Source organism: Lagopus muta, chromosome 4, assembly GCF_023343835.1.
Source record: "Lagopus muta isolate bLagMut1 chromosome 4, bLagMut1 primary, whole genome shotgun sequence".
Classification (NCBI taxonomy): Eukaryota; Metazoa; Chordata; class Aves; order Galliformes; family Phasianidae; genus Lagopus; species Lagopus muta.
Genome location: NC_064436.1, coordinates 18,403,068 through 18,423,875, shown reverse-complemented (window position 1 = coordinate 18,423,875; position 20,808 = coordinate 18,403,068). Strand labels below are relative to the sequence as shown.

At 37.1% G+C, this 20,808-nt stretch overlaps 1 protein-coding gene across 1 annotated transcript in view; it reads right to left on the bottom strand.

The window, feature by feature from the left end:
• COL25A1 (collagen type XXV alpha 1 chain) overlaps positions 1–20,808 on the bottom strand; it is a 145,126-nt gene that overhangs the window by 45,530 nt on the left and 78,788 nt on the right. Inside the window, exons 11-16 of the mRNA XM_048943256.1 lie at positions 16,743–16,796; positions 15,194–15,220; positions 13,092–13,136; positions 8,304–8,336; positions 8,107–8,142; positions 4,220–4,264 (exon numbers count right to left, since the gene is read on the bottom strand). Of these exons, the coding sequence (XP_048799213.1) occupies positions 4,220–4,264; positions 8,107–8,142; positions 8,304–8,336; positions 13,092–13,136; positions 15,194–15,220; positions 16,743–16,796 (240 nt within the window). The remainder of the gene's footprint in view (positions 1–4,219; positions 4,265–8,106; positions 8,143–8,303; positions 8,337–13,091; positions 13,137–15,193; positions 15,221–16,742; positions 16,797–20,808) is intronic.

Sequence of the window (20,808 nt, the reverse complement as noted above, 5' to 3'; positions counted from 1 at the left end):
GCATTTTCAGTATATCTTTATATTGAGGACTGAGAAATGCCTGTCACAAGGTCAGCAGGCCCCTTCCAGCTCCCAAGATCAGGCTAGAAGGTTGTGGGTATGGTGATAGATACAAGAGAGATTAATTGAAGCCTGAGCAAGAATGCCCATGTCCCAGAGAAGAATGGAAAGAGAGAAATAGAATCAGCACAGGTTTCCTGGTAACAGTCACTGACAAGTAAAAAACAAAAACCAGGGAAGTTCAACCTTCCTGACAACACCTGGGAGAAAAAGAAGTTTGAAGAATTTTTTTCTGCATTGTGAATGGCGCTGACTCCAAAATGCAAGCCCTGACACCACAATTTACTTTAGATTTCCTTTCATTTTGCTATTAGATGCCAAAGAGAACAACAGGAACTAAACACCCAAGCTTCAACAGCACATTACTCTCTTTTCTGAAGAATTTAAATGGCTTTACAATACAAGCTGCATACAGTGTACCCAGCCTCAAAGTTCTGCCTTTCATTTTCTCTGAGAGGTTTCTTTTGTACTGGAAGTCACTGGATGAAAGGAGCATCAGCTTTTCTAGAGGCTTTTTTTTTCTTTTAAAAGTTCTATGAAGTAGAAAATTTTGCAGTCTTTCTGTGGAGTTTTAGGAAAGATACAGGATGAGCTCTAAGTATGAAGAGAAAAGAAAAAAAGAAATTTAAGTACAGAAAAAAATCAATATTAGAACTGCTTTTCACTAAAAAAAAAAAAAAAAAATCCGTGTTCTTATCCAGGTTCTTCTGAAATCTTGCTCAGGTACAGGCCCAGTGAAGTCAGTCCAAAACACAAAAAGATACAAGTGGCTGCACACTGGCAAGTCTAGTCAGCCAATTACACCAGATTTGAATGCACAGAAAAATGCCCCTACATCTCAAAGCAGGAAGACTAGAGATATTTTCTCTTCTTGTGACAAATCAACCAATAGCAGTTTTCTTGAATACAATCAAATAAAAGCTCCGTTGTAACCACAAACTTTGTTTCAGTATTTGTTTTAGAACTGGAGCAGAAACATTGAAGAAAATTCAGATGGTGCTGAAAATTCAGTACTGTTGCTGAGAAAACGTGAGCTGCAGAAATCTTCCTTCTGCAGTGATGAAATTGAAGGTTGCACTGCCTAAATGCCAGAAAATGCAACACCACAGATTTGAGAGATGTCTGACAGTTCAGCAAATACGAGAATGCATGATTTCCACTACACTAAGTTACCTCTGCTTAGTACACATAAAAGCTATGAGATAAAACAGATATATAAATTTTGTGTTTCATAGAAGGTATTCTGCATCTACATAGCATCAGTTGGGGGATATCAGAGTGATGAATTAATATTCTGTGCTTAGGTCCCTTACTCGCTTCCCAAATTACATGGTGCAACACATTCAGGGGCTCATTAAGTTTCCAGCCATTCCTAAACAGCAACAGGTGCTTGAAAAACACTTCTCCAGCATGTCACAGACAGCTTCATCACTGTCTTGGAAATAACTGACTGCACTTGTGTTTGCTCCATGGCACTAAACGACAATGCTGAGAGACAGCAAAAGAACAGGAAGAACTCCCAAAACATCCGCATGGACACAGTGAACGAGTCTAGAAAAATAATTAATAACAACCCTGCTGCATATTCTGAATTCTGATGTGATACTTGCATGTCCATCCAGTACTGCAATCCATTTGGATCCCAATGTCATGTTAAACCAAGCTCTAATGGGTTTCTGGGAATATACACTGATTAATTAATTGAAATGGCATTACAAGAAGCTGAAACTTTCCAGTGATTAATATTTATTAATCCTTTAAGATGTCTGGATATGCTTTCAGGAACACTAGACCGGATGCCTTGGGAATTTTCTTCAACCATGAGAAGAAAGATGAGATGCAGCTGGAAAGCTATGATTCTCTTCTTGCTGCGGCATTTGTGTTTTCACAGGCTGCTTTAACATTTGTAAGGAGAGCTACGTAGGTGCAGGGTTACCTAAGTATTTCATAGTACAGACTGCCACTGTAGAAAGTTTCATTCACAAGAAGGCAAATTTGTAGTTCAATGGATAGATCAGAGGAGACTTCAATTTCTTAAATGGACGGTCATGGGATAAATACCTAAGACCAGAAGAACTACATCTAAGAGTTTCCTGTGTATAGAATAAGCTTGTGTCTTGATTTTGTTTTCTCTACCTGAAAGAACTAATGGAAATTCTTTGAAAATTGGGAAACATGGAGTCTCCTTTTCCCAATTTCTTCTCATATACCTTGAAGAAGTCTGTTTGCATTGGAGTCTCAATATCCAACAATTCCATAGCTGTTTAGAACATAACAGCTCTGTAAACATGATCCTGAGACAGCAAGTTCGTTTGTTCAAAATTGCTTGTGTGCTTTGAGACACTGTATATCAAATGGAAATGAACACTTGCTGTTTATTTACCTGATTTTCAGAATGCTTGTCTGGGGGACAGTTATAAGCTAAATCTGTACACCTAGAAGAATTAACATATTTCAGACATATTTGCCAATGAGGGCTAACTGTTCAAAACTGTTTAAGCAGAAAACAAACAGAACATAGTAATTTCTAGAACATCCAAAGAAGACAAATTTTGAGAATATTCTGTAACTCCAATTGAAGTGGACAGAAGAAAGATCAAAAAGCACAGTGAGAATCCTAATGCTTTTTAGCTGCAAGGGATCTCATCAGAAACTTTTGTAGAAGACTTTTGAGTCTTTGATTTTTCACTTCACATTTTGCCTTTTAGGTGGATTTGGAAGCCACCCTCTGAGCCACTTTTACCACCAACAGATAAAGCCTAACAGAAATAGTATTCTAGATCAGATATTTAGTTGTTTTAAAGTTCCATGCTGAGATATAAATGAAACTATATAGTTTGCATGAACAGGAAACCACGTATACCAGCCGTAACCCCAGCTGGTTTTGGTGAGTGTTCCCAGGATGCTGGCACTGACCTCCAGCTAAGCTACCTCCTTGCTTCCTAGGAAAGCAAACAGACCATGGATTTCTGTTGAAGATGCTTTTGAAAATACAGTTTCATCACAACTCAGCTACATGATCTTTACCAGTTGATGTAGAGTTCATTCTTGCAGAAAAAGAATGTCCACCCTGGGAACCATATTTTCAGGTATGACAATACACAAACTTTAATATGCACTTTCAATTATTCCCATAATTCACTAGAAACACAGAAAGGACATTATGCATGAACGTTGTGGCAATTCACAAGTCCTTTGAGAAAACCACTGTAAATATTGCATTCCATAAGATAGATACTGAATCCTATCGAAGCAGACAGAAGTTTGGCCTTCGGCTTATCCCTCTTTTTATTGGAAAAGCAATATAAATCATCTCCTGAGGTATGCACAGGCCCATGATGGAATGCAAACAAAAAGTTTCAAAGAGATTTTGTCCTCCAAAAGGAGGATCTTTGCCACAAAGGAGGAGCAGCCAACCTAACAAGCACTCCCTCAGGATATGCAAATCCTGACTTTGCACAGCATTGTACAGTTGCAGCTCAAACTGCCTAAGAGTCTGCAACTCCCAGTGCAACCACTTATGCCAGAGCTAAACCAACCACATGTCTTTTGCATCAACTTACCTAAAGATCCCAGACAAACCGGAAGCCAGGAGCTAAACCAGGTTTTAGACCAGGGACTGTAGCTAATACTGAATAGAATCTTATTAAAACATTTTGACTTCACAGTGGAAATCATTTCTGTGTAATGGAGCAGAGAGTATTTTTGTTGACAGAGCCAGTTCTCTGCAGTCTGTGTATAATGAATGTAGTTTGCTGGCTGGAGAGACCTGGTAAATTCTGTAAGATTACTGCTACTGGAAAGCAGCCATCAAAATGGAAATCAAGTAAAACTTTGTACAATCACAATGTCACAAATGACAAAACTCCTTCATTACAAAGAAATATAAAAGACTACTGATATTAGATATTTTTAAGCAGTAGAATCTTTATTTCCTAGATAAGGCAATGGTTTGCTTCACATTTTACTATAAGATATACTATTTCATTACTTAAACCAATTTCCCATGCGAAACCTTCCTGTGTTAATCAGAGACAATCTCAATATCAGAGACTCAGATGCTGTATGAGCACAGTAGGACTACTTTAGTCTCACCCTTGAAGTCCCTCCCCTCCTTGTGGTGCCCCCCCCAGTACCACAGAGACTACAGTTTATTTACCTTTATCCCAGGGAGTCCAGGAAGCCCAGGAAGACCTGGTTCACCCTATACAGGAAAATTGCATAATATTACAGACATTATTCAGTTATGGTCACTATGCAGTGAACACACCTAGATATTCTGTAGCAAAATAAAAGAGCACAGGTGACTACTAGTCAGTTCAAGCGGGACTGATATTTTCAAAATTAGTGATTTAGATGCAACTCTCTTAATGTACCATTTAAGAATTTAAATATCTTCTGGGAACCTCTGATGCTATGACAACACCAAAACCCACATCAGAAAAACCGAGAATGAATTCTCATAATTTTGGCAACTAAACGAGAAGAAAACAAGCAACATTGGTTCATTTCCTACGCTGCCATTTAAATTCCATGCTTATGACAGATGTTTAATTCTGTTCCATTTTCAACTCTGAGATAGATGTCGTGCTGCCTGACTGCCTGATTTAGCCACCATGCAACTCAGGTTTAAATTGTGCAATTCAAGTGGAACTACCTAATTACAGCTGGAGAACTGTTTTTATAGAGCTATCTGTTGCATTATTTCACTGCTTGATATGTATCTATGAATATACATGGTGTCATGAAGGCTAGTGATAATATAACTTTGCATTGCTTTACCCAAAAATATCTTGCTTATTTAAAATTGTAATAAAGTGACCTGTAGCACAGCATTTAAAAGGGTAAATTAGTAATGAGGATTGAGAACTGAATGTATTTCCTTTGATGCAAAGTTGATATTAGTCTAACACAAGAAAGGCTAGCACAGCATTCTGACACGTGGCCATTTTGAGATACCAACTAAACAGAAAGATGTCATCTAGGGAAATAAAAATCATGAATAGAAAAAAAAAAAAAAAAAGTAGTAGTAACATATGAAGAAGAAATCATTATTTTAAAGGCTGGAGATTTTACTTTAATACACAGATGGATTCAAACCAATGCCTTGGTTGTGAATATTCCCTGAACTTTCTGGAACCGGTCTGAACTCTGAAGCCAACTTTCTCCTTTATAATGAGTTGAACTATATTCCAGATTTTGTATGTGCTTCAGCTTTATAGAAATCCACATTTCAGCTCTGTGGTTAGGACTACAGCTTTTGCTATTATAATATTTTGCTTGTGTATATACACACACGTACACATATTTGTACATTGAGCTACAGATAGATACATACATACAAACAAACGTATATATGCATAATATAAATGTTCTTACAGTACCCAAAAACTCTACTTTGAGACAGTAGTATTAAACAGACTCAAAGTGCTAGTAACAAAATTATATTCTGTCACAAACTGAAGAACACAATACAGGGGCTGCAAATTGCTTTACCAAATAGAGTAACTTTTGCATATTATGGAAGGATCTGATAATACATTTCAGTTACTCCAACATTTTAAGTCGTCAGACTACCTAAAAGCACAGGAAAGAATCCACTCTTAAAACATTAACTATAAAATTAGATGAAAGAATGATGGCTAGGATACAATTTTCAGTAGACTCCACTAGATCTTGGTTTATTGCCTAACACTTAGTAAAGCAGGAAATGGGTTGTCAGTCTTGCAAAAGAATAATCCATTACAAAGTCTTCATTACACCCATTCCTGATGAAGTGCTGGCTCCAAAATCTCTCTCTGTCAAGTCAGCTGGGCAGCCACACACCACACTGCTAACATGACTTTTTCTTATCCAACTTCGAAACACTAAGTTCAATTCTAAGCACAGCATATGAATGATCACAATCGATAAATCTATTGGTATTGCTGCAGTAGGTGACTGTTTAATCTTGGGACAGTTCTAAACCCTAGGGACACAAACATAACAAGCAGAAAGGATCCAGCAAAGCCAGTTTGTATTCACAGCAATCTAAAACACTTAAGATGCCTGTCCAAGATACATCAAAGAATGTCATACATAATGAAATCACGAATGTTTCATTATAGTTAGCATTGTAGATGAGTGTTTAACACTTTATTTTGTGGACTTTTTCTAATATGAAAGACACAAGCACGATTTATGAGAGGAATAATTTTTAAAGAAGGAGAAGCTGTATACTAACTTTTCATCCCACTAAGTTTGTTCTGCCGTGATACGATATGTGGCACACAACAGCCTTGACAGGCCACTCAGGTACCAACACATCTCATTTCATGTAAGTATTATTAAGGTGGGTAGCTCAATATTTACCTGTTCTTAGAAGATGGATAAGGAGTAACCAGAAGAGGAGGGAGAAGTAATATATAAGGAAGGAAGATACAGAAAGGAAAAAAAGAATGGGGCATGAGGGAGAAGAGAGGTAATACAAAGGGATGAGAAACAAGTTTGTTCGGACAAAGGACCCCACAGCTCCTGGTGGGGTGAAAGGCAGAGGCAGAGTGGTAACTGTGGGACACCTGGCTGGAGGACGCACTCAGAGCAATCACATTATGGGACCTGCTGGCCCTGGCTGGAGACAGGGAGGTGGCATACAGGGAGCTTGTGAGGTGATGTGGAAAGAACACATTAAGCTCCCTTTGGTGCAAACAACAAGCTGACACTATAGAAAGTCTGAGCTGTGTACTTCTCACTTATCTATGTTACATAAATGAGATCAAACCTGAGTGCCTGGAGACAGATCCTGCAGGAGCCTGCTGATAAATCACTGCTGCTTTTACCTCCATGGCAGCCAACTAATGAGAGAATGAATCTCAACAGGCTCTTAAGTGCATTTTCTAGTTTATTGCTCCAGCAAAGCACACAGTAGAGAATGCACATGCTGAATGATTTCACAGACTAGATAGCTTTAGGCTACTATGATTACTTTCTCTAATTAAAACTCTATTTTACTAAAGAACTGCGTTTACTACTGTAACAGTCTTTGTTTAGTCTGTTATAAGTGATGGTAACTAAAATTTCTCAAACAAAAAGACTCAACTTGTTGTTTTATATTAATAAGTGTTTTGAGATTTTTCTTAGTCACCTAAAGGCCTTGAGTATTAGAAAACAGTAGTCGTGCCACTCACTGTACAGCTGGTGGGCTGAAACATCTGCACACTCAACCTTCTACTGGGCTCTGCTCCACCCTAACAGTAGTAGGAAATTTTCAATGTTACAAGATACAAGAATGATGCTGAAGGCTCCAGGGGGAAAAAACCAAGTATTGCAGAGCAAAAATCTGGTACCCTCATTGTCTCTTCTCTTTGCTCTTCCACCAGCTCTCCCAGCAGGACCTACCTCCTACTCTCCCAAAAGGCAGCTGAAGGCAAAGCATTCACTGTTTGATGTACTGTGGATTCAAAAGGGAAATTACCCGGCTTCACAGGGCCTCATGCAGCACAGAGCGATTACAGCTCCTGATGGATCTTTACTTGCAAAAACATCATCAGCTATGCAGCACCCAGGGGAATTTCTTCCCCAGGAAGAAAGAATGGAGCAGCATTACCCAGTCTCTGCCCTCCCACACACACTGCGCATCTCTGATAGTTTGATTTTCCTTACAAGTACATAGGAAAGGGATTCTAGTCAGCATTTATTTTCTTCCTAATTAGATGTAATAATATACCACAGGCTGAAGGTTAATAGTCAAACATGCAAAGTTAACTTGTGATCATTCAAGTAGCAGAGCCATTTGTTGTTAGTCTTGCCAGCTGCAATTGGGTAAGCTTTCAATGCAAAGTGCTATGATGCTAGAAGAGGAGGTGCGTTATTCTGACACTGCTTTTCACACTAATTAGTGTTATCATTCCTGTGCTTTTTATAATACAAAATGATCATATGCCATATTGTACAAGCTGCTACATAGCACTACATTGGGCTCATCCTAGTGTAAAAACAGTTTAACATAACAAGACTTATCACAATCCAACAGTAAAGAAAAAGAACACAAACATTTCCAACTAATACCTTTTGTCCGGGCCGTCCTGATTCACCAGGTTCACCCTAAACAAAGAAAAGAAATGAAAGCATGATATCCATCAAAAGGAATTAAAAATAGGGTTGGGGAAGATAGTAACATTACCTGAAACATCTGTGACACAACAAAGTAACACTGATCAGCCACCCCTCTTCTCCCTGCACAATTGCTTTCAACACTTAATTACCTTAATTCCTGCAGCAGATGAACCAGGGTCACCCTGATAGAAAATCCACAAGAAATGATCATGCTTATTACATATGCAGATTTTAGGAAATAAATACAGAAAAACGTGCAAGATTATAGCAAGATGATACAGCAAAATAGCTACTTAGCGAGACTATCTGCTCTCTGTGATGATACATAGGAACTTACCCATTGAAATTAAATCAAAGGATTCAGAAAAGAAACCATATTATTTTCAAAAAAATTCATAGAGAATTAGTTTCAAAAAGTATACTAAGTAAACCCAAATTTCACAACTAAAAATGCAGATACAATAATTGCTGATTTTCTTTAAAAAGCTGGAAGATGGGACACCATTTGGCATCTCTAAGTTGCTGACATACATTAAAAATCATTTACTGCAATTTACGAGTGATCTTTTGATTTGGTTCTACAAATCTCAACTGACATAGCCTTTTGTGCAAATCAAGATGAGCTTTGAAAAAAATCAGCAAACTATGCATTTATCACCATCAGGACAGGTCTTAGCTCAATTTCCACAGCTCTTCAGCCTGTTTAGACTGTTAAGACAATGCAGCTAAGTGGTGCACATGATGGGATGGGGCAGTTACAGCAATTCACGTATTTGGGAAAGCTCTTTCTTCTAAGGACACATCCTGCCTTCAGAAAGAGTGTCCTGTTTTCTGCTTGGTTGACCAGGCTTGATAGGTAGTGATATGCACAAATTCAGAGAACTGCTGAGTGACTTGGTAAGGAAGCTTTCAGCTCCCAGTTTGTGTTATTATCACAGGATCCTCCAAATTCTTAAATACTCAGTTTGCTGCACTTTTTTTCCCCCCTACACGACATACCAAATAAATATGGAGAAAACCAAACTGATGAAAAACTGGGTAGTTAAAATAGAGGCTGCCAAAGATGGCTGGAGCACTTATATTTGCAGGACTGTCTTAGTATTTATTATTCAAAATAAATTTGGATTATTCATTGAAAATAACAAGTTGCTAGATGGCAGTAACTGCAAACTCTGCAAGAGCCTGTTAGCAATTGACAGGTAGTATAGAAGCCAACAGTGTTATCCACTTTGAAGATGTTTAAGCAGAGTACCCATTCCTGATGGCTCTGTGAAGCTGGAGGAAGCATTCTGTGAACAGTGGAGATTCAGAGTTGGTTTGGGGGTTATTTTTTGTAATAGCCCAATAAAATTAAATGGCACCAGAAAACACGCTCACTTTGTTTTAAAGAACAGAAACAGAATTTCCTCTACACAGTTGCTGCAGCTCTCTCGTGTGAGTTAAAAACAATAAGTCAGTTTTATGAAGGGTTGATTCATGTCTGGAAACCTGAGCTGCCTCTTCTTGATAGACGTGCATGAGTGATACTGCTGATATCCCTTACAAGCATGTACAACTGCAAAGCTTCAGGGACTTTTTATAGCTGTAAAGTGGTAAAGCAACTGGTAAGAGACGTTCACAAGTTAAACATTTTAAGGGATAATGATTGATATGGGGAGATAAGAGCATTAAGTATTTATAATCCAACTTCACATAAGAATGAAAATTAATACGGGATTAAAAGAAAAAATATGGCACAGCATGTTCTCTGTTCTCTGATGAGTCAGACCATTTGGAAATGAAGAAATTTTAGCAGGGGAATGTGCACATAGAAGAAAAATACTTGGTAGTTTCCAGGGGCTAAGTCTAAGAACTCATGTCTGACACTGATACTGCCTTCAGAGTAGGCCAACTCAGAAAAGACAGTTTCCTTTCTAAATCTTGGGTCAAAAAGTATTGACCCGAGTCAGCATCTCTGATAGCCACTGGGTACAGCAGTTCAGAAAGTAAAGCTAAATCAACTGTACAAATAGGAACCTGTTCTAACAAAATTTAAAATGGTTGTCACCAGACCTCTGTCACATAGCAAAATTTAAATTTAGTATTTATCTTACAGAAACATGATTTAACCTTTTAAAGAAATGTTTTACAATTTGTGATCTATAAATGAAATATCTTAAGCATCTAGTGTTATCATTTAAGTGTAACGGTCCCCGCATTTATTTATATAAAATAAATGGCTTTTTCTTTTTTTTAAACCAAGCAAGTAGGAAGCATACATACAAATGGCTGAACATCTGGGAACTGCACCAATAATAGCCTTACATCATCTCTGAACAACACTTCCAGCAGATCTCTTAAAATGTCTTTTAAAAATAGCGCCTCAGAAAGTCTTGAACTCCTCTCCACAAGTGTTCAGTTCACAAAAACTCTCAATACTCATCTGGTAGTGAAGTTCTGTAAAGTAACACACACTCTGGACATTTCAGAGCTACCCAAAGAGAAAGCAGAGAGCATACATAAGAACATAAGAATAATGCTTTAATGAGGCTGCCTGTGAGATTTGCTGGTCTTGATTCCAACTGCTCCTTTTAAGACAACAAAAAAAGGTCAGAATTTTTTGTATTAACCTCCCTGCCCTGATAGAAAATACCCAGAGGAAAATACAGAAGAAAGGCTTCTGTGCTGCTTTGAAATCCTGCATTATAGCAGAATAGTCTGGTAAGGGTAACTGTTCAAGATGATTATAACACCAATGAAAAAAGTACAAGCAATACAGAAAAAAAGATACACTGAGAAAAAAAAAAAAAAAACATCAAGGCTACTTTGTGAACATATTGAATATGACTGTAATAGGCTTTCTTAGATTCTCTAACACTAATGCAATTAACAACTGCTGGGCAAATTCATTCTTGAATTTTACGTGATGGTCATACAGCACAATATTTGCCCTACAGTGAGGAACAGGAAAGAGTATCCTCCTTTTTAAATAGCACAAATGTAATGTAAGGACACTGAGTTTTATGCTAGTTCCTATATTATCTGTTGAAATACGTCCTAAAGTTTCTACCAAAGCTATCTTTCAGAAACAGTAATTTGCAGTTCTACTATAAGACACAGATTTTTTTTTCCTGGGTGGCAGATTGCCTTACAGGCAGGGAAAATGGGTGGGCAAAAAACAACAAAGGCCAACTAAGCCACGGTTTTGCTTATTCTGTCCTAAGAATTTGTGTGGTGGATGCCTGGCTGTTACTGTTAGAGCAATGAGCTCCATGCAAACAGCATGTATTTCCATGTCACCACAGCACCTCTGAAACTTACATGAAACCTTGAAGAGTTGGGAGACATCTGTATTAGGATGGTAAGAAATTTATTGATATTTCTTCAGATGTAGAAATATAAGTTCTCCCAATGACCTACTTTTTCAGAATTTGATCCCAAACATTTTGAGGCTCACAGTAATATATACAACGCTATAGTAATATTTACAACACTATATATATGAAAAAAAAATAAAATGATTTTACAGTGAAAGAGGTAGAGGAGTTTTTCTTCCCTTAAACAAGATTCCAAGCAGTCAGATGCATGCATTGCAGACCACGGTGAAGCATAGGAATTCAAATGCGTGCATGCTCACTCTCACAGCAGATACAGAAGAAAAGCAACAAGGGAAGCTCCACTTCCAAGTCTTCCCAGAGAGGTTAACTTCCCACTTATTTGCTACAGGACTATGTCTTAAAAATAATCTCATATTTTCCTAGAAATTATGTTATTAAATCTTGTAAAAATGGATTAAGAAGACTTCACTGGCATACCTTGTCTAAGCAACTAAAAAAAGTTCTTAAGATTTTAATCTAGGCTAATAAACATGACTACAGAGGAAGTATTATATAAATGAACTGAGAATCAAAAAATTTACTATTCTTATACATAATGACTATTTTTAGTACCTGACTTTAGAATACACCCCATAATAACTTTATGTTCTTGAATACTGCTTCCAAATCATAGGGCCTGAGAGATTTGCATGCATTGCTTACTATGTTGATAAATCTGGCAAACTTCTTGCGCTACACTCTGATTTGAGTTGGTTATGCAATTAAACATATGGGGTGGGAGACAAGAATGTTTTTATGCTTCTGCTCAAGTACAGTCACTGAAAATAACGCTTTTAGAAGCATACGAGTTCCAACTTGTGGTAATAAGCTGTATGCAATCTCTACTCAAAAATATACACAAAGAATACAAAAGATTATGGAGAAGATCATTATGGCTGGTCCTTCTTCCCGTACTATGGGTTTCTTTGCATACGTAGAACACAATTAAATACTCAATTTCAATTTTGATCTTTTCTGCAGGGGTACAGAACAAATCTCAAATAAAATAAAATAAAATAAAAAACTACACACAACATTTTGATGACGTCAGCTACTTTTTCCCATTGGTACTTTGCAACAATGAGCTAACAAGGTATTAAGTGAGGTTGTTATTGATATAAAATCTTCTAAAATGTTGTTTTTATCTTCAACTGTCAATTGCTTAGCTGGCTGTTTGGAAGGAAGTTAGCTATCACAGTATCACATTGGTTTAGTCCCTTTCTTTGTAGAGAACAGAGAATGGGAAATATGAACAGCTAAGATATACCAGAAAGAGATATAACTCATCAGACACAGAACCAAAAGCCTGGGCAGATTGCGACCAAGTTTTCTGAACAATGCATATTTTAGCTAAGAGGAGTGATGATTAGAGACTGATGCACTCTGATCTAAAGCTGCTGCTACATAAAGTCAGGAACAGAACAGGGACATTTTCCCACTGTTTACAAGAGTGAATTCAGTCAAACTGTTCAGCATTTTTAATAAGAAAGTTTCTTTTGTCAATTTTTTATTTTCACTAGTTGATTAGACTGTAAACACATCTACGGCACATGCTTTCCTCTCTACTAATAAGTAGCATACCTTTTCTCCTGTGTCACCCTTTGGTCCATTTTCTCCAGCATCACCCTGGAATGAAAATACATATTTTAAAAGATGATTTTATGTAAACACACAGTGTGCGGAGAGGAGTCAGCATTCAAACATTATTGGCAAGTTAGTTTCATTAATCTAGTAGCCAATCTATCTACAACACGGCAGGAAGTGTGGCTTTTATAGCTGCTGTATCTGTCGTGTATAAACCCACAAAAGTACATAAACTCTCAGATAACTATCTTCCTGTTGGTATGGTCTACAGACTTCCACAATTCATTGTGGTTTAGAAATGAAGGAATGATTTCATGATGGTTCAGCATTTTAAACTGGTGGCGCATAGTTCTCCAGAGATACTCACCTAAGCATATCTAATCAAATTCAGGTAAGTTATCCAATTCCAATACTTTTTATTAGATTTTCAATGATGTATGTTATAAACTGCTTGAGTTTGAAGCACTTCCATGCATGATTCACAAACCAGAAAACCTTCACTGATCTCACCCCTCCAGATAGCCACCAAAATGTTTATCTCTACATAAATTTGATGTGTTGTGTGTTATTAAGAAAAGTGATATTCAAACAACGCTCCTTTATGCCTGGGCAGATATTTCTCATTTTAAAAATAACTTTTTAAAGAAATGCTTCAAAAGATTTATCTATAAAAATACAAAATTCCTATTTTTATTAATTCAGTATAGTAACACCCAAGTAAACCAAAAAGTCTGTTATATATGAGGACCAAACATGCCTGTGAGACTCAAGTGGAAGAAATATATAAAATACCAAAGGTACTGATTGACTCTAAATATGCCATAACCATTTTTGTGGGTCTTGGCCAGACAACCAGTAAAAATATTCAAATAACACTATTAATTCAGCACCTGTCACATTGCTCTGAAAAGCTTAATGTAAAATTCCTCTCAGAGGACTTGTACAGGATGGTCACCAATACAAGGGTAACTAGCAAAAAACAAGCAAGTCTTTAATTAAGGGCTTGAGTCATGGAGTTGTGCAACAGTAATGGCTAGGAATGTCATTCTGAGTCCATTTGACATGATAACGTACATATACAACATTTACAACTACATTTTTTAGGGAAATACAATGGATGATTATGGTGAAATATCATGAATTTAAGTAACAGAAATCCAGTACAGGTAAGTATTGTTATACTGCTTTTGTGCTTGAAAACGAACAAAGGATTACTGGAGTTCTACCAGAAATACTGTTTTAACAAAAAGGTTTGATTTTTGTGAAAAGAGATTCCTAGTTATATATTCTACATGTAGGGTAAAAACATTCAAGATTTCCCTTGATAATAACGTGCTTTAGAATACATGAACTGCAACTGGTAATATATGGTTTACGCAGATCTGGAAGTGAAATTCAATTGTAGCCGAAAACTGAAGCCACATGAGCAAGCACTTCTCAAGAGCAAATAACACCTGAATGCAAGCAGCTTACTTTTTAAAAAGCATGGCTCAATTTATTCACAGGAGATGAGTCTGTGTAAAGATGCTTGTTCAAAATAAGGCTTACAAAATAAGGCTCAGGTTGCCCCTGCAGAAATGCAGAAGTTTGATTTGCACTAAGTGTTTACTCACATGAGTGCTCCTGCTGGTATCTTTATATGGGCAGAATCACACCCATGTTTTGCAGCACGGAGCTCATCTTGTCTCTGTGTGACTGTATATGATCTAGAGTTTGCGTAATTACCACTCTGTTACCAAATTCTTTTACTCCCTGCAGGTAACAGAGCATCAAAACCAAGTTATGAGAAATGTTTGGCACTACCATTTATCCAATCACTCATCTTTTTCTGACATGAGCATTAGATATGGATAGGTGCAGAGTTCCTCAGCTGTGCAGCAATTAAGGCATGAGCATTGCTATCCATGAGTAATCAAGCTACAATAATCTCAGAAGGAGTAACTGGTATTCGAATTATTTGATGTCAGAAAAAGCTGCATAATGACTCTCAAGTTGTAGCCTACAGCTGCATTTTTATTTATTTATTTTTAAACTAAGAATCAGAGCGCTGACAGCTTTCCAAAACAGAACAACAGCAAAGGAAGTGGAACAGGACTCACCTTTTCTCCTCTTTCTCCAGGGTCACCCTGAACAAAGCAAGTGGAGCAGAGAAGTCATAAGTTATTAACACGAGTAAAATTCCAAGTTTAAGTACTATTATCAGTCACAATTGATGACACTTTTTCAAATGATAAAAATCCAAGGCAAAATCTTCAATAAGCATTAATAAATAAATTTAATAGAACTCAATAGACAATACATTTTCAGAACAATTTTAAAACATTAGTGATTTGTATGTAGAATTTTGTTTTGTTTCAAAGTTTTTCTTCCTGTTTTGTTCTAGATTAAACCTTCACAAATAGGTGCATGTCTCTGTGGGATGGCCTACTGGGACAGAGGTGACTCCTGCATTTTGTTTTCCTTACCTTGGAAATAAATGAAACACAAATTTACAGGCTGAATGTAGGGTGAAAGTCATATGACTCTATTAATGGCTTAGGAGACTCTGGGAGAAACAGAAAGCCCTAAGCGACTCAAATAAATTCACAACTGATTTAGAGCAAAGAGCCTTTACTGCTTCTAACATTTTCTGGAAGAAAACGATCTTTTAGCCACTATTTTTAAAATCATAACTTATTTGAGAAACTAGCTTAATGGCAAACTCAGATTGGTGCACTGAGCGTGACCCTGACAACTCATCTCTGTGTTTCTGGCTCAGAAACCCTGCCTCGTCTTTGCCCCTTCTGATGGCTGGCAGTCGCTAGGCAACTCGAAGATTACAGTTGTGCATATGAATTAAGCATTAAGTGCCACAATTTGGCTTCTGTATACGAAATAAGAAAAGGTCACGCTCCCAAATGGTGCGTTTTCATCCCTGATGGACAAGCAGCCAGTCAGTAAATGTAAAGAGCCTGCCCTGTGTGTCTGTCAGCAGCAGTGTGATGCACAGAATCAGCTGAGGAGCACTTGTGCACCAAAGACATGCTCACAGCTGATGGGATTAGAATTCAACATTACCCATTCCAAGAGGCCCACCGATCACATCATCGAGCTTGCTTTTATACAGAGTTATAAGCTTTATGTTCCATTCCACTCATTCAATATCAAAACAGCAGAAAAATAATCATTTAACAACAAAATAAATGCAAAGAGAGACTCTGACACATCAAATATGGGCCCAGACATGTTCTTAGTGCAGTCTATTGCTGACTGCCATTATAGCAGGATCAGCGCTCAAGACTTAACCCTGACATTCATCAAAGATTTGACCATAGTAGCTCTTGAAAAGAAGCCTGAAACACATTGTAAAGAGTATAAACAAAGCCTCTCTGAAAAGGTCTCCATATTCCCAAACACTTGCAGGCATATTACATTCACTTGGCAATGGATGCGTATGCGTCAGTGCCACTGACTGGAATTATATATGCACAGCAGAAGATAATGCTTCTTTATGGTGCAATGTGTAAAGCCTCTGACAGTGCTGATCACTAGAGAGAGCAGATCACTAAAAGCCAGTCAGAATATAAACACTGCTTGGAAAGAACAACTGTGATCTATATGCACTCACGTACCGCGTGCTTTTGTTTTTAATCCATTTCCAGTACTAACCTTAAGCCCCGCTGCTCCCTTCTCCCCCGCTATGCCAGGCAAACCAGGTTCTCCCTAAGAACGCACAAAAAAGATGCAGTTAACAAAGACATGACAAAATACATATTAACATCATTTCACCATCTCATATTAAGTGGACTAAATCTAATTTAAGCTCCTGTAGAGATAAGAAATAATTCTACAGAAAGCACCAGAAATACGCATGTGTGAAGCTTAACAGAAAATAGAACTGAGACTTATGATTCTGAAAAGCTGCTCAATTTACCTTAAAAGCAGTCTTTCCTACAAGGCTAGCATTACTTCTGTCTTTCCTACAACTCAGAAATACTGCAAGAAAGGCTTATCTTAAATGACTTTGACATTCTGCTCCTAAGGAAGACAGACGGTGATGAAAAATGAAACGGGTTTATCCCAGAAACAGAAGAGTTTGGAATAGATAGCTTTTTAATTTTTTAAATATACCTTGCTTGTCAGTTTTACACACTCCAGTACCACCAGCTAAAAATTAGATTTAAAAGACTTTAAAAACTTCAGCATAACATTAAAGATCCAAATTTGGGGTATTTTAATATATAGTAGACATAGACAAGCTTGTTCCACAGCTTGAAGAGTGGCAAGTAATTTTCATAAGTCAGTCAATAAATGACAATTACTTGTAAACTTTTTTTCTCTAAACTGAAGAAAAAAAAAAAACCAACCGAAAAAGCAAATAACAAATAGAAAAACAAATAATTCTTAATGATATTTCCTGGTGTTTATTTCCCAGATTCACTGAAAAAAATGCATGCATTATTTGAGAGACATGATATATCAATGGCTTACTGGTAAACATCTAGGGTTGATGACTGAGTAAAACCTTTTGTGGAAGTTATGCCTCAAATTCACAACAAATATGCATATTTTTTGTAACCCTCGCCTACGCAGTAATGCATTGCACTTCAAGGTGGGAAAGCATGTTAAAGCAGCATCCAAAAGAACAGAAGATGCCTTCAAATGAGTTCCTCAATAAGCCTTTTTGCTACATAAATGTAATAAAATGCCTAAAAGTTCAATTCAATAGCTAGTACAGTAATGAAATGAGAAATGATAATTCAGAAACTCAGTGGATATTTTTATATAGGATTCAAATTCAGTAGACAGGATGAACCAACTCTGCCCTGTTACAGAAGAACTGAGATACAAGCTTGTTCCAATCATCCAAAAAAGCCTTCCACTAAGAAAGATCTTTTTATTGCTTATACAGTCATATTTGAATCAGAGATATATAAACTTGATTCCCCAAGAAGGTTCCATTCTAGTTCTAAATTAGAGGAACATAAAGGACCTTAACGTCACCAACTATGGGACTATTTCAAAACACAGAACAAAACCGTTGAGGTTCTTGTAAAACTCTACTGAGCTATTCTTCACAGCAAAGTGTTAGGTGCTATTAGACTCACAGACAATTACAAAGCTATTTGAGTCAGCCCTTTTTCAAGGCTCCTTTGTATTGTAGTAGCTCGAAGGCTGATAAAGTAGCACAGGCATTTGATATATGAGCGGTCAGGATTTGAAGCTGTTGGAGATTAGGCATAAGCGTCCTAAAGGATTGACCCAAAAGACACTTGGAGAAAACTGCCAGTTGACAAAATGAAGCAGAAGGGACTGATGGATATGCACTTGTTTCTCCTCATCCCACACTGCAAACAAGTTTGTTTCTGTCTCCTTCAATTTAAAACAGCTGCAGTTGGCTGACAATTCAAGGGGCTTAAATCAGTAATCGAAAGGTCAAAGTCCCAAGCTTGTGCCTTCCTACCAAATTTACATATCCAAGTATTGCATACACAGCCATTGGTAGGACAAAAAAATGAGACTAAAAACTGGACAAAAAAGTTGCCTTGCTTTCTTAGGAAAAAAAAAAAAAAAAGTAAAAACCTCTGGCTGCTATGTCCTTGTAGTAAATCACTGTTTCTACCAACTGTCCTGTTTCTGGACTATATGTGACTTTCCTATGGCCATCAAACTTTATGCTTCTATCACTGGAAGTACTAGCCAGAGGCATTATCACACTAGGTATTAGCTCTGGGAAAGGGAAAAACTGAAGGCAAACCTACAAGTAAAGCACAGTAATGACCTTGCACCTTTGTGCTTTTGAAGTCATTATCCTCCTGTTTCCAAAGCCCTAAAGCACAGAGGGACAGTATAAAACCACAGTTTCCCTTTCACTGCTTTAGAACCTGATTTTATCGTCTATACAAGCAGGAGCAGTACGATGAAACATAACTTTATTGCACATAACCTTATGTGCTACCCCAGGAAAACCCTGTTTTCCAGGGCTAAAGCTGATTTTTAAGTATTAAATATTCTATTAAAGCCTAAAATAAAATATAAAAACAACAACAAAAACAATAAAACAAAACCCACAACCAACCAACAAATAACAAAAATTCCACCCAAATAAACAGAACAAAGCCCTGACAGACCTCCCATCAGGTAGGAAACACCAAAAATAGCCACATGTTGAAACAGCAGCAAGCATTTTGGAGGAAAGTAGATTGATAGTTTTCCTGCTGTACACTAATCTTAGTATTTGCCATGAATGTAAGTTAAAATATTTCTATTAAGAAGTATGGTTAATTATTTTCCTTCCATTTATTTACTTTTTTGCTGTTTATTGCTTTTTTTTGTTTGTTTTCAATTAAAGCATATATTAAAACTAAAAAATGCTGTGTATGTTTGTTTCACTCCCACAGGTCAGCGTTTGGGAGATTAACTGCTGCTCTTTTGGCTGAGGACAGTTGCGCTGCTGTTCAAGGAGAGATGCATGGAAGGGAAAACTGGACATTCAGAAACACCACCTCATGCATCAACTGCAATTAGAGTGCTTTTAAACTTGGCAAGGTGTCAGAAGCTATAAAACTATATTCCTCATCTCGTGTATTTGTACATTCACCAGGCCATGGTTAATGGCTTCCCGACTCATATTGCTGTCTTTCTTTAACAGCATTGACAGCAAAGGTGTCATGCTGCAGAAACAATTGCCTTCTGCATATCATTTAGCTTTCAAATCAAGTCAGCATATTTTTCTTCTTCCCCATTTAAGGAGTGATTTTGTCTATAGCACATCTAGGTTTGTGTCATAGCTTATCTTTCTGCAGTCAAGACGTCCTCAAAAACAATCACACAGGGACAGGCATTACTAAAACAAAACGTGTCCTAAAACCTTATAGTGCCTATGTAAAAGTATGACATACTACTACACTTAAAATGATACCAACAGCCACAGTGCACCCTCAAATAAGAGTTGCAAGGCCCAAAGAGCTTGTGTAAAAATATCCTCAGAAGATTCTCTTGAAAATTTACTTACAAAGATAGACTGCAGGAAAGATACTGTGGGCAGGTTGGACATATGTAGCTATAGTCCATAAAGATTTTGCTGAACTTGTAAAAGCAGTAAAAAAAAAAAACAAAAAACAAAAAACAAAAACAAAAAACAAAAAACCCAAAAAAACAAAAACAAACAAACAAACAAAAAAAACCAAAAGAACCCACCAAAACCTCCCAGATGTACAAAAATCAAATCCCAAACTGGTAAATCTGCAAATTTTGCATTAGAAGTTCTCCTAACACAGCCCTTACCTTCTGTTTTGTACAAAGTTCTGTTGTCTTTGAGTTATGGAACCAGCCACAAATGGTCCTGTTTTCATGACATAACTATACAAATAAATTATAACCTAATAGAAAATGCTAGAAAAGATACCTTTTCCCAATTTTAATATAAAAAATACTATAATAGTAGTGAGTAAACTTTTGTCTACTGCAGAAAAGGACACCACCACCGCTAAGAAGTTTTTAAGCATGTAAATCTCCAGTTCTTCTCTTGCCTATGATCATCTGAAGCTATTTAGGTCCAGTTCGAGGAATTCAGAAATGGTCTCAGAATGATGGAAACAGAAATTTCCAGCAAATGTGCTATTGTTCTTTCACCCACCCAAAATCAGGCAGCTAAATTCAGTATGATTGTAAGTGCTCCTGTGCTCCTGATGACAGGAGAGGCTCAGAATGAATTAGAAAAAATACTATCACA